Below are 14,806 nucleotides of genomic sequence, written 5' to 3' on the forward strand. Positions count from 1 at the left end.
GGGATATCTACTGCTAGTGCCTGATGAAAATAAATGCACAATACGCCACACACATAAGGTGGTGCTAGTTAAACATTAAAACAAAAAAACTATGGTAATAATTTACATCATATCTGTGTTTATTTTTTTTTTATGTTATGTCTTAAGTTAAAAAAATCAAAGATTAGAGATAGGCGGACACTGAGCCAACCCCACTGGTTGGGTCCTTTGACAGTGATGAAGCTGGTTGTGCAGTTCTGGGCAGTTCAGTCGGCCTGAATTGGAGCTGGGAAGTGGTCTGAGTGGTTCAGTTACACAGGTAAAGCCTTAATGCTGGACAGTGAGGAATAATAATAATAATAATAATAATAATAATAATAATAATAATAATGCTGGTACCATATATTCAGAGAGAGAAGCTAATAGTTTTGTACGTTATATTTATGCAAACGTTAAGGGTTTAGAGCTGCTAACTGTATATTAATAATAACTTTATTTTTGTGGTACTTACCGAATTGGTGTTCTTAGATATTCCGAACAGCAGCGGTGTAGACAGTATATTGTTTGTTTACTATAACAATAAATGCTTATTTGTTGCGTACCTGTAGCTTATTAACAGCATACGGTGTGAGTAGTAATTTTCTCTCTAGAGTAGAGAGCTCGCGAGAGAGAGCTATAGATATATATATATATATATATATATTATATATATATAGATATATATATATATATATAAGAGCTGTATTGATACTTTTGATTTGTTTGGTATGAAATGGGAGTTCTTCATATTTACTTTTTACGTTTTGTCATTTGTATACAGGGGTCGGCATTGCTGTATGATTGTGATGCCCTTGTACTACAAGGGGAGTTAAGTAGGGCATAGGTCACTTGGTTGAGAAGGCGGAGCTCAGTTTACTGTACAGCGCTGAATCAAAATGTAGTGGGATGAGGAGAGGCGATTTATGTGATTTGTCTTGTTATTACTAATATTAAGCATGCATTTTGAGCAAATCGTTATTCGTGATTTAACAAGACAAGTCTATTCATACGCCTGTCTAATTTATAGTTTACATTACAAAAAAACAAAAAAACCGTAGTGTATTAAGTGTTTTTATTGCATACCCCTGTAGATGGTTGATCTAGCTAAAGTCAATTTCACATTAAAAAGCACGCTGTTTTATATTATGTGTACTATAGGCAAACAAAATGGCATCCATGTTGGCACACACTATCAGAAACTGTCCAGTTAATTCCTCTTGGGCTGCTTATCTCAGTAAGTAAACTTTGATACATATTTTAATGACATTTTAAAACATTTAGTAGCCATATCCTGAAGATACAACACATTCGTTATGGTCACCTAGTAAAATACATCTGTGTTATTAACCTGTGCCACACTAAGTAAAGCAGGGTGGTATACAGTAAGTTCTAATTGCACCACTCTGGCAAAAGTGCAAGGACTCTAATATAATGGAGTGGTCTGTGCTGTTGTGTTTTTGTAATGAAGATTCAAATTGGAAGTTTTACAAGGGAAGACTCAAACAGTGTTTGATAGTGATAAAGGTAGTGATTTATTTTTAAAACCTGGCTCGCACACGATGTTGTCATTTTATAACATTCAGTAACCTTTATTAAATTTTCTGATTTAATTATATTTAAGCTGCAAGATCCCTGAGTTCTACTTCACACCTTCAAGCTCAAGGTAATGAAAAAACTAAAACAAACAAATGAAATAATACAGGTAGTGGACAAATAAATGGAAACACCTGGGTAAATGAGGGACACCAAGTATATGGAAAGCAAGGGCTTCCACACAGGTGTGGCTTATGCTTTATTTAAGCAAACAACATCCCAGCGTGCTTAGGGTCATGTATACAAATGCTGGACAGGCCTGGTAGCCTACAATTATGGCTAGCATGGGGTGTTCCAGGATGACAATGCACTCATCCACAGAGCATGTGTGGTCACCCAATGGTTTGATGAGCATGACACTGGTGTTATCCATATGTCATGGCCGCCTCAGTCACCAGATCTGAACCCAATCGAGCATTTATGGGATATTCTGGAACAACGCCTGACACAGCGCTTTCTCCCTCCATCAACCAGGCGTGAGTTGATTGACTTTCTCGTGGAAGAATGGTGCCACATTCCTTCTGCAGAACGCCCTATTAAGTGACTTTACATTGGTGCTTCCATTTTTTTGTCCACTACCTGTACATTAATACATATCACTGTTTGGGAATGTTTTCCAATAGTGTACTATAGTAGGTTCATACAGTGTGGTCTTCAGAGTGTGGTGTCTTTAGTAAAATCAAGCCAACTAGATTTAAAAACAATCAGTTTAGACATCCGTGCTTTCTTTAATTTTGATCAAATCAATAAAACGTGTTCTGTTATATATTGGAATGTAGATATTTACCTTACTAAAAATCTATATTAAATAACTCAGTAGTTCAGTGTGTAATTATTTATTAAGTGTGGTGAAGGTAAGAAGAGAGTTGGATGGTTGTAGTAACTTACACATTCTGTTTTCATGTCTTGTGTTAATCCCCCTAGTTCAACCGAAAACCAAGAAGACCCTGTCTAAAACCGGTGTTAAGAATGTTGTTTTGGTAGAGGGTGTTCGTACACCTTTTCTGCTATCTGGAACAGCGTGAGTATGAGTAAGAATTGAGTATGAAATGAGAACATCATTACAAATATTAGCTTCTGAAGTGTTATAATGTTAATGTTTTATATTAGCTATATTATGTTGAATTTTAGGTGTAATTAAACCTTTTTTTTTTTTTTTCCTTTTTTGAAGTTACAATGATTTGATGCCACATGACCTGGCCAGAGCAGCTTTTCAGTAAGTCAGCTGCTTTCATTTTTTCAGACCTGTATTTGAAGTGTATTTAAGTTGTATTATCATTCTGACAAGCTCATCTGATTGTGGTAGCACTTAGGGAAAACCTTAATTTGTACTTTATTGAATGTATCATGTCTATATAAGGAGGTGCTTGCCAATCTATTTTTATGTAGATACTCCATTTTACATATGATTTTGTTTGCATTTACATCTTATTAAAGTGGGTTAAACCTTGTTTGGATGTTATTTACCACAAGTTATTTAAGCTTGGGTTGGCGGAATGTACTGTATGTTTCTAACACTTGTTTTCTTACATGTTTATTTTAATAGGGGTCTTCTCACGAGAACAAGTCTACCAAAAGATGCTGTTGACTATATCATTTATGGAACGGTTATCCAGGAAGTCAAGACAAGCAATGTTGCAAGAGAGGTAGGCATTTTCTGTAGGTTTAGAATATTGAAGCATCCTTGTGTTTTTTTTTTTTGTATTTATTTTTTATTACTTTTTTATTTTAAATACTTAACCAGGAAAATAACATGGAAATTACCTTTATTTGCTTCTCGTACTGCTGCAATGGTTTGCAGGGTGCTTAAAAAACATGAAGAGAATTAATTGAAGCTACTCTGAAGCAATACATTTATAATTAAGTAGCTCTAGATTTATTTAGTAGTTAAACGGAAACGCTCCAAACCTAATACCTAATCTGAACTGTTTCTCTGAGTGTAAAACTGAGAGCATGCATCAATAATGTGAAAATATACAGCTGTAATCTGTGGTCTAAAATGAACAGGTTTTGTTGTCTCTCATTTAGTGTCATTCAAGCTGTTTAACTTTTGCCCCAGTTGGCACCAAATTTGTTTACAACCTGTAGTCTTGAATTAGTTTGAGCCTTCATGACTATTCCCTTGGGGGTAGAGAAACACAATAAAAAGGATTCATTCATGGCTCTTCCCTTTTTTTTTTTTGTGTGTATATGTATGTATATATATTTGTGTATATATGTATGTGTGTGTGTGTGTGTATATATATATATATATATATATATATATATATATATATATATATATATATACATATACACACACACACACACACAGTACTGTGTGACAAAAATAGACATGTTAATAGTTTATATTTATCAATTAACAAAATGCAAAGTGAGTGAACAGAAGAAAGATCTACATCAAATCAATATTTGGTGTGACTACCCATTGCCTTCAAAACAGCATCAATTCTTTTAGGTACACTTGCACAAAGTTTTTGAAGGAACTTGGCAGGTAGGTTGGCCAAAACATCTTGGAGAACTAACCACAGTTCTGTGAATTTAGGCAGCCTCAGTTGCTTCTCTCTCTCCATGTAATTCCAGAGAGACTCGATGTTGAGATCAGGGCTCTGTGGGGGCCATACCGTCACTTCCAGGACTCCTTGTTCTTCTTTATGCTGAAGATAGTTCTTAATGACTTTCGCTTTATGTTTGGGGTCGTTGTCATGCTGCAGAATAAATTTGGGGGCAATCAGATGCCTCCCTGATGGTATTGCATGATGGATAAGTATCTGCCTGTACTTCTCAGCATTGCGGACACCATTAATTCTGACCAAATCCCCAACTCCATTTGCAGAAATGCAGCTCCAAACTTGCAAGGAACCTCCACCATGCTTCACTGTTGCCTGCAGACACGCATTTATATACCGCTCTCCAGCCCTTTGGCGAACAAACTGCCTTCTGCTACAGCTAAATATTTCAAATGTTGACTCGTCAGTCCAGAGCACCTGCTGCCATTTTTCTGCACGCCAGTTCCTGTGTTTTCGTGCATAGTTGAGTCGCTTGGCCTTGTTTCCACATCGGAGGTATGGCGCTTTGGCCACAAGTCTTCCATGAAGACCACTTCTGACCAGACTTCTCTGGACAGTAAATGGTGTACCAGGGTCCCACTTTTTTCTGCCAATTCTGAGCTGATGGCACTGCTGGACATCTTCTGATTGCGAAGGGAAGTAAACATGATGTGTCTTTCATCTGCTGCAGTAAGTTTCCTTGGCTGACCACTGGGTCTACGATCCTCAACGTTGCCCGTTTCTTTGAGCTTCTTCAAAAGAACTTGGACAGCACACCTGGAAACCCCTGTCTGCCTTGAAATTTCTGCCTGGGAGAGACCTTGCTGATGCAGTATAATTACCTTGTGTCTTGTTGCTGTGCTCAGTCTTGCTGTGGTTTATGACTTTTGACAGTAAACTGTCTTCAGCAACCTCACCTTTGTTAGCTGAGTTTGGTTGTTCCTCACCCAGTTTTATTCCTCCTACACAGCTGTTTCTGTTTCAGTTAATGATTGTGTTTCAACCTACATATTGAATTGATGATCATTAGCACCTGTTTGGTATAATTGTTTAATCATACACCTGACTATATGCCTACAAAATCCCTGACTTTGTGCAAGTGTACCTAGAAGAATTGATGCTGTTTTGAAGGCAAAGGGTGGTCACACCAAATATGGATTTGATTTAGATTTTTCTTCTGTTCACTCATTTGCATTTAGTTAATTGATAAATATAATCTATTAACATGTCTATATTTGAAAGCAATCTTTACAGCATTTTTTCACACCTGCCTAAAACTTTTGCACAGTACTGTATGTGTGTGTATAATATATATGTGTGTGTATAAAATGTGTGTATGTATATATTTATCTCTGTCACATTCCTTAGTGTCAGTTTACAACATTCTTTGTTGATTTGACTTTCTGTAGTATCTACTTTCAAAGCAGATTTTGTGCTCTTCAAATGTAGCTTTAGCTATTGGGCCACCTGAATTCTATGTTTATATAAGTTTAATTCTGCTTCACAGGCTGCCTTGGGAGCAGGATTCTCTGAAAAAACTCCAGCTCATACAGTTACTATGGCATGCATCTCTTCTAATCAGGCAATGACTACAGGTATTTCAGTAGCGAAAGCAAAGCAGAATTAAACATTTTAACTGCATTTGGTACTTTGGTAATGCGAGACCTATCCCTTTTTGCTTTAAATATTTAGATTTATTTTTTGGGTTACTATATATGGTTTATAAAAGCAAATAGTTGTATAGCGTAAGCTGTATTTAAAGAAATGTCTCAAAACCCCTCTGCTGTTTAGGATTTTTTGTTAACTGTCCAGACAACCAAAAAATAAGTTGCAAACTGCAAGCGACTCGTATTATGGAGGTATAACCAATCTCTGAGGTCACTTGACAAGCGTAAGTTCATGTTTTTAGTAGTAAAATGTGTCTGATAACCTTTTTGGAACGATGACTGCTAATTAAAGCTTTGTCCGCTGCAGTTGATGCTGGTGCAATGCAAGGTTACTGTATAGATTGCAAGCAGGTTCAATTACATGTAAACAAACAATGTGTATTTTTAAAATTAATTATAAAAACATCATTACTGTTCTATATAGCTTATCTTTAAACTACATCTGGCTGTTTTATTCCGTTTATATGGATTACCTGCAAAATAGCAGGATTTTCAATCAAATATAAACAAGTAGCTAGGGTGACGTCACTAATAAATTATGCAACTGAGTACCATCGACAGTTCAAACTTTTCTTCGGTAATGTGTTCCAAACCTTTAAAGGTCAAAATGTACCCTTCATTGCAGCCCTAGAAATCTATTTGCTACTATGTAATTTCTATAGTATTTAAATAATTCTGTATTGCTGTGTAGGTGTTGGTCTGATTGCCTCAGGCCAGTGTGATACCGTGGTAGCAGGAGGAGTGGAGTTCATGTCTGATGTTCCTATTCGTCACAGTCGGAAGATGAGGAAGACCTTGCTGTCACTGAATAAAGCGAAGACTATGGGCCAGAGACTGGCACTTCTCGGCAAACTACGGCTTGATTTTTTTGCACCAGAGGTAGAAATATTAGAAAACCAAAGTCTTTTATTAGACAATTGAACAAACTTTACATACCTAAAACCTTAGTAAAGTGTACCATAAATATATATATTTATATATATATATATATATATATATATATATATATATATATATATATATCAAACAAATGTTGAAATATTTGAACCAGGAGAAATAATGTGTCACAGTTACCAACAGTACATTTGTTTATCATGTTTTCTTTTAGCTCCCAGCAGTTGCAGAGTTTTCCACTAGTGAGACAATGGGTCACTCTGCAGACAGGCTTGCTGCTGCCTTTGGAGTTACCCGTGTGGAGCAGGATGAGTTTGCTTTGCGTTCTCACACACTTGCCAAAAAGGCTCAGGATGCAGGCCTTCTTAGTGATGTGATCAAGTTCAAAGTGCCAGGTAACTATGGAGTTAAGCAGGGGCTTTCAGCATGCATTAGCCCTCACCTCTAACTGCACCAAATGCAGGTATACTGTATTTGTTTCAAGTCACACACAGATCCAAATGTAAAAAGGAAACTCTTTCTGCTTCCCTAATATAATGAATGTCTTTCCAGTTTAAAATCACTGAATGACATTGGCAGTATATTGTATTTTTATTTTATATGACCATGTCTCTCCTTCCTCCTTTTTTAAATTTAGCATTGAGATAGTAATGCATTCTGTGCTTTGCTCACACAGCATTCAGTCTGTAGCGAATGTTTCAGCATTTCCAACAGCTATAAATATGACATTTTGTTCATACTTTGTTAAAACTAACATGAATACAGTCTTTTCATTTGAAGTAGGAGGCTAGAAATCCCAAGGGTCCACCCCCAGCGCGGGTGCAAGTGGCAACGCCCCCCACCCAAAATGAATTTCAGGGTTTTACAAGGCTCGAAGTCCTGCATATCCTGAGTATAAATGTGTCTTTTTATAGGGACCCAAAATTCAAAATAAGTGTATAACTTTGTTAATTTTTTTAGACCGATTAGAAGCCGAATTAAACCAAAAAAGGGTGTATCTCATAGCCCCATGCATTACAGAGATAACAAGGACATAAAGGAGATAGCAGCTTCTGCATCCAGCACTCAAAGAATGTCATGGATATTTGCAGAGTTTTTTGAGATGTTATAGTAATAAAATAATGACTTGGATCGCATTATTGAGGAGTTTGGTGATAAAACAAGTGATCAGGAGAGGATTTATCAGTATGCACGTCTATAAAGAGGTATGTGAAAAATTCAGCGAACAACGGGTGGGGCATGGCTGGAGATACAGTACTGCGTCCTTCTGTGATTCAGTGCCTTTTTAAACCTGTTTTACGCTGAAAAAAAAAAAATTAAACAGCGCGTGTAAAATAAACAGCGCGTTTTGAAAATAAATTTGACCTGACGCGCCTGACAAGCGCTGAATAAATGGACTGCAAAGGGTTAAAGACTAAGAAAGTTATGTATATGTCTATGAAAAGTAATTGCATAGCACTGTAAATAAATAAATAAAATAAAAACCAACTATTTTAGGAGGCAGATATGGCAACGTAGATAGCAAATTGTCCCGGCCGCCGGCTGGTAAAGAGAAAGCTGTGAATACATTATTCAATGACAGGCATCCCCAGAATGCACTTAAAAAGGATCTATATGGCAAGGAAACAGTACTTCACAGCATCTCTTGCTTGCTTTACCATCTGTGACAGGATGGCGCTGTGGACCTAGGTGTTATCGGCAGGGAAAGAGACTTAGACACAGAGAAGCTGTAGTTTAAGCGCTAATGCGCCTTTTAATAAACAAAAATTACACAAAGAAACAAAAGGGCACAAGGACCAAAATAAACTGTTAAACAGAACCACTAGTGTCAGGTTGGGAATTCACCTTCACCGATTGCTATACATGTAAAACAACGCTCGGTGTAAAACTCGCCCCAAACTCCCTTCTCTCCAAACAAAGGATTTTCCCCTTCTTAAATACCATGTGGCTGGAGCATAATTATCCATGAATCATTCCATTTAGCTCCAGCCACACTCACATATTTTGGCAAGGATAGGAAATTAACCCCATCCTTGCCAACCACCAATACACAAATCACACTATTTAGCAGCAGGGCCCTGCCTTACCACATCATCATAGTCAGCTGGGTAGTAAGTCCTGTGAAAGTCAGTGACATGTAAACATGGAGTTTGTACAGACAGTGCTCGTTTACAGTATTTGAAGCCTACAGATGGAAATCGTGCAGTTCATACGTGTGTATATACAGTATTTAGAAGTCAAGCTATTATAGTTGACAGCTGTATTTATTTCTCTGGTATAATGAAAATAGCATAATGGTACAGTCGGCGACGCTTTATTGGGACGCCTTGGGAGAGGTAAAAAATATACAGAATAAGCGACTGTCCCAATTAAACGAGAGGCATTTGAGATGAGTCACACTTTTTTTTGTTTCTAAATGAAATTAAAAATAAAATCACATCACATTATGATTAAATGTTAACTACATAATTAAAAATGAGTCAATTTTTATTTTTACTTTTTATCCCTAAACAAAATGAATCACTGTCTTTTTTTATTTCTGTGAAAATGAAAAATAACGAAATCACAAAGCGAGGCACCTGCGATGTTGACACACCAACTTTCTTTGCAACAGCAGCCTGGAAACCACAGGAGACTCCAGCTATATAAGAGTTCAGTGTGGTTTATTCAATTTACAGAAGTCACAGGGTAAACACATACTCACTACACTATGACACGCGAAACTCTTGCTCTGAAAAGCGATCTCCGTTCATTTGAAAATACTGTATCCTAATTAAACGACATAAATAGCATTGGGAAGAACCATCTACCAGAGTTGTATCCCATTTAATCAGACATCGTGATTATCTGTATCCCAATTAGGTGGCGCCGTCTGTACTAGATATTTCTTGCAAATTAATGATATTAAAAATTAAGCAGATTTGGTTTGCAGTAGATTAAATCTGTAGTTTCAGCTACAACTTTGAGGTATATATTTAATATATCTCAAAAACAAAAAACAAAACTACAAATACATTTTTATTAGTATTGGATACAATTGTTTTGTATTTCAACAGGACGGGACACCATCACAGCAGACAACGGGATTAGACCAAGCTCAATGGAGCAGATGGGCAAACTGAAGGCTGCTTTTATCAAGCCCCATGGAACAGTCACTGCTGCAAACTCTTCTTTCTTGGTAAGAGGGACAAAATTCAACCCAGTCATAAAGCACATCTTGCAGTACAATTTAATAAAAACAACATAGATTTATGAAAAAAAAGGGAAACTCTGTTTTATTTCTTGTTGCCACAATACACAAAAAGTACTTTACTTCAAAAGTAATTTGATATTTTAATAATTCTTTCAATCGTTACCATGAAATAATGAATTAATAAATCGCCATGCAAAATGCTGGAATGACCAGGCTTCTGGTTAGGAACAGGACATGAGATTGCAACTGAACACTGGTGCAGTTCAGACCCAGAGCGGCCTTGGTATTTAATTTACTGTGTGCAGTAGGTATTTTATGAAAAATTTAAAATTGTTTTAATAGTGTTTGAATAGTACCAAAAGAAACATGTCTAAAAATGATAGGCCATTGAGTTCATTCATCCCAAATGACACTGTATGTGATGCTATGCAGACCATATCCTAGCTACCTGAGCAGCTATTGTCTCAGGGGAACTCAAGTGAAAGTAATAGATACATAATGGTGCACTGTGCTGCTACCTGACTGGAAAGTATAAACACACTTTTTCCAGAACTGCAGTCAAAAATGTAAATAATACCACCAAGCATCAGGATAGTCAAGCTGTTCATAATGCCAAAAAAATACCGACAGTTGTTTTCAAATGATCTGGGAACATATTTAATAGCACAGCAAGGCCCAATACATCTTAGAGGTATTGTTAAAACATGTGCTTGTGACACTGGCTCTTTTCATTTTGATTTATTTTCTTCCGTTCAGACTGATGGCGCTTCAGCTGTCCTTCTGATGTCTGAAGAGAAAGCACTTGCTATGGGATACAAACCAAAAGCATACCTAAGGTAAAGGCAATGTTTGTATTTAAATCATACAAAATGATTGAGAAGGTAAATATTTTCAAACCATGTAATAGATGCATCTCCACATTATGAAGGGTGTGTGCTGCACATTATTTGATGAACTGATAGTTAAAACAGCACATGCCTTTGTAGCAAGGGCATAGAACATGGTTGTAGTAGTTTATAGTTCCTTGTTTTAATAGTGGTACTTTTCTATTTTTAATAGGGATTTTGTGTATGTATCCCAGGATCCAAAAGATCAGCTTCTGTTGGGGTAAGTGAGAAGCATATGTTTTATTTACTAGTTTCCAAGTTAGTTTTCTTGGGCAACTTTGCACCCTGTTTTCTAAAAAAATTAAATAAAATAAAAAAATGCAATACTAAACTGATCGCCATGTCCTTGTAACCCTGCTACTTTGTAAATCGGATTATGTTGGTATAAAAAAATTAGGTAAATGGAGTATGCCTGTATGTGTCTGTGACGAAGTGCCCGCCCCTGTGTGTATTTTCTGTTATATGTGGTGTGTGGTGTGTATAATGATGGTGTATAGTCATTGGTACACGGGATATAAACGGGTCTGTGTAACAAGTGTTTGGAATGTGTGTTTGTGTTTGGGCACGAGGATTGCGCAGCACTTCGCGTGCGGGTAGAGTGTAATGTGTGAGCACGGGGAATTGCACTTTATTGGTTCACATGCAGTTGTGCCGCGACTCCAATTGAATGATTGATTGGCGGTCGAGTCTCAGTGCAGCTGCATGGGGGCAGCATGTTTTCACCCACTCGGGGCTGGGTGTTTGGTGAGTGGAGAACGGGATTGGAGACGGAGGTAATAATAATAATCGTTAAATGGAAGCTCGCCGTGTTTTGTCTGTGTGGTCTGTTTTGTTTGTCATTTTGTTTTGGCGAGTGTGCCGTGTCCTGTGTCTTGTTTGTCTTTGCAGCCTTTTGTTTTCTGCTTGTATAAATGATTGGATGCTGAGCGAAGGCATTCGCTCAGCTCCACCAGACTCCACCTTTCTCGTTTATTTCTTGGCTCTGGTCTGACGCCACCCACTCCGGCTGTCTTTGTGACAGTCTCACATAGATTTGTACATATATCTATAGAACCCCTAGTCCAGTTCTGATGGCAAAATTAAATCACAGATGCCTGTGTGTGATCCCTGACGTACACTTATGTGCTCTATTCTGTGTTTTAATTGTAATATATTGGGTGAAATGTATGTATATATTTTCATTTCACAGCCCAACATATGGTACTCCTAAAGTTCTTGAGAAGAGTGGTTTGACAATGGCTGATATTGATGTTTTTGAGTTCCATGAAGCATTTGCAGTAAGTTCTTTTGCATTTAAGGTATCTTAAACTTAAGTAGATCTGTGCAAAGAGGAATATTTTCTTAAATATGGTTGTGACTTGTAAGTTTCAAGCTGCATGCAGAATTAGTCACATCAAGTGTCATAGGATAGTACAGATGCTGACCTATACATGGTTTTACAATACTATTATGAATTATGGAAACAGTTAAGCTGTTGTCACACTGAACCTGTAAATTCAACCGATCTGAAGCAAACCAACGAGGAAAAAAAAAAAAAAAATTAAACTGTCTCAGCTCTGGTGCATTGTTTTGATTGTGTAAAAAGGCCTTTGTACTGATCTGTTTTTTGGTAGATTTGAGATCCTTACTTCAGTTGCTTTAATGACAGCTTTTCAGTGAGTGTTTGAGATAATATCCAGTCAAGTTTGGGTGTTGTACATTTCAGTACAAACCAGTTCAGTAATCAAAGCTGTTATGCACTGGATAAAAGATATTGCTTTGAGGTATGTATAATTTCTCATTATGCCTCCTATTTAATTTTTTTTAATGTTACAGGGACAGATCATCGCTAACATGAAAGCTATGGACTCTGACTGGTTTGCACAAACCTATATTGGCAAGAAATCGAAGGTACAGAAGGGGTGGAATGCACTTGATAAATTTTCTAGGAGACTTTCAAGGAGATTCTTGTTAAATGTGTCCTTTGTGACATGTTGAACAGTTGCTTTTGAGCCTGTGTAGAGGTTATAATTGAAAGGAGCAGCTGGAAAAAACAAATTTCTTAAATATTCTAGTGAATCTTAAAAACTGTGGAAAATGTAAGTGAAAAAGTTTATGGTCTTGTTGCTATAAAGCAGGGATGGAAATAAGGCTCCCATTGCATAGCAGTGTGATCCATTCCTGGTTTTACTATGAATTTAACAAGACACACCCGAGCTTGTTACCTACAGACTGGGACTAATCAGGCTAGTTTTAAAGCCTGGAATGGGTGAAACTGCTATGCAATAAGAGTCTTATTTTCATCAGGAGGCTGTGTGATCCAAAGGTTGAAGAAACAGGCTTGTAACCAGGAAGTCCCCGGTTCAAATGCTAGCTCAGCCACTGACTCATTGTGTGACTTTGAGTAAGTCACTTAACCTCCTTCTGCTCCGTTTTTTCGGGTGAGACGTTGTTGTAACTGACTGCAACTGATGCATAGTTCGCACACCGTAGTCTCAAATGTTATAAAGCGCTTTGTGATGGTGGTCCACTATGAAAGACACTATATGAAAATAGAGTATTATTATTATTAATAATAATAATAATAATAATTATAATAATAATAATTAATATCCCTGTTAAGTATCAAACACAGTAAAGTTTTTTTTCTTTTTGTGTATGTGACTAAGGTATAAAATAGAAGTTTAAACATGTGTGATTTTACCTTTCAACATAACATGCCAAAGCTGATCACATAAAATAAAATGGTGCATCATTTTACGAGAAATTATCTTTTGCTTTAGCTTGATACCACCTGTCATAGGAAAGCAATAGAACATTTTGCTTACAAGGAATGATAAAAGCATGATTTGCTTTTCTAGGTCGGTGCTCCTCCCATGGAGAAGTTTAACAATTGGGGTGGGTCCTTGTCTTTGGGACATCCATTTGGGGCCACAGGCTGCCGACTGGTAACAACTGCAGCAAACAGAATGATTAAGGAAGGAGGACAGTATGCTGTTGTAGCTGCCTGTGCTGCAGGAGGACTGGTAATGTCACTCTGCCTTGCAGATCCTGGTTAACATCCACACTGATCTTATGTGTACGACAGTGGGCACTATTCATTTGGCTGAAATGGTGGCAGCCTAAATACTGATAGCATTGAAATCACCAAATACTTCTATATAAATTGACAGAAATGCACTACGTAGACTGTCATGGATGTTATATTTTTATATTTGTTCATACATTTAAACTATCTTGGTGGTTGTATTTAAAAAATATTCTCAGTTTCCGCCACCTGGCACAGTAGTCTTCTGTAATACAAAATCTTACTAATAGCTGGATAGTGCGTCCCAATGCTTTAGAGCATATTGTCAATTTAAATCGTTTATTTAAAAGAACCAGTGTGCACGGTATAAATCAGTAAGCTACTGTAACATAATGAAAGATAATATGTTCTAATTTTGTTTTTTTCTTTTTTAGGGTCATGCCATGATTGTGGAAGCCTATCCCCAGTAAAGATTGAATTGTCAAATGCCCTAGTTAATCCCATTCCAATGCACTTACTAACAGAAAACAAAAAGGCAGACAGTCTTGGTTCTTTTATTTGAATGGAAACACTGTGCCTTTGCAGATACTTTACCAGTTTGCCTTGACCGTTAATGAACTGAGTTATAGAAGCTTTTGGAGATGGTGACTACAGATCCCAGAAGAGAAAAGTCCAAGAACAGCATTGCTATAGATTATTTCTGTTTCCTTTCTTCCCCAACAGTTAACTTTGTGGTAATATAAAATAATATTGTAATAAGTAAGATAATAAATACAGTTTTAATAAAAATAAAAAGGTGAGAAGTTGTTAGGCACTTTTTATTTGGCATATCTAGTCATGGGGTTTGTACATTGCAGGACAGCTGCGTTAACCATTTGTGTGGTTGATTCAATCAAAAATACTGTGTTTTATGACTTGCAGTATTACCCTGTGTTTGACTATATTGAATCGGGCTTCCAGACGCGATAACACACCCTGAACAAACCAAACCAATCTAT

The 14,806-nt window shown here is 36.9% G+C and overlaps 1 protein-coding gene across 1 annotated transcript; it reads left to right on the top strand.

Moving 5' to 3' along the window:
• The first annotated feature begins 200 nt into the window (after window positions 1–200).
• LOC121315589 (trifunctional enzyme subunit beta, mitochondrial-like) lies at window positions 201–14,603 on the top strand. The gene is made up of 16 exons (XM_041249818.1): window positions 201–298; window positions 1,177–1,252; window positions 1,640–1,681; window positions 2,536–2,632; window positions 2,783–2,827; window positions 3,158–3,257; window positions 5,668–5,755; window positions 6,519–6,706; window positions 6,936–7,116; window positions 9,778–9,899; window positions 10,671–10,750; window positions 10,974–11,021; window positions 11,991–12,078; window positions 12,617–12,691; window positions 13,642–13,806; window positions 14,243–14,603. The coding sequence occupies exons 2-16, from the start codon at window positions 1,186–1,188 to the stop codon at window positions 14,276–14,278; spliced, it is 1,422 nt and encodes a 473-aa protein (XP_041105752.1). The 5' UTR covers window positions 201–298; window positions 1,177–1,185; the 3' UTR covers window positions 14,279–14,603.
• Window positions 14,604–14,806: the final 203 nt, after the last annotated feature.

This window comes from Polyodon spathula, chromosome 5 (genome assembly GCF_017654505.1).
Source record: "Polyodon spathula isolate WHYD16114869_AA chromosome 5, ASM1765450v1, whole genome shotgun sequence".
Taxonomy (NCBI): domain Eukaryota; kingdom Metazoa; phylum Chordata; class Actinopteri; order Acipenseriformes; family Polyodontidae; genus Polyodon; species Polyodon spathula.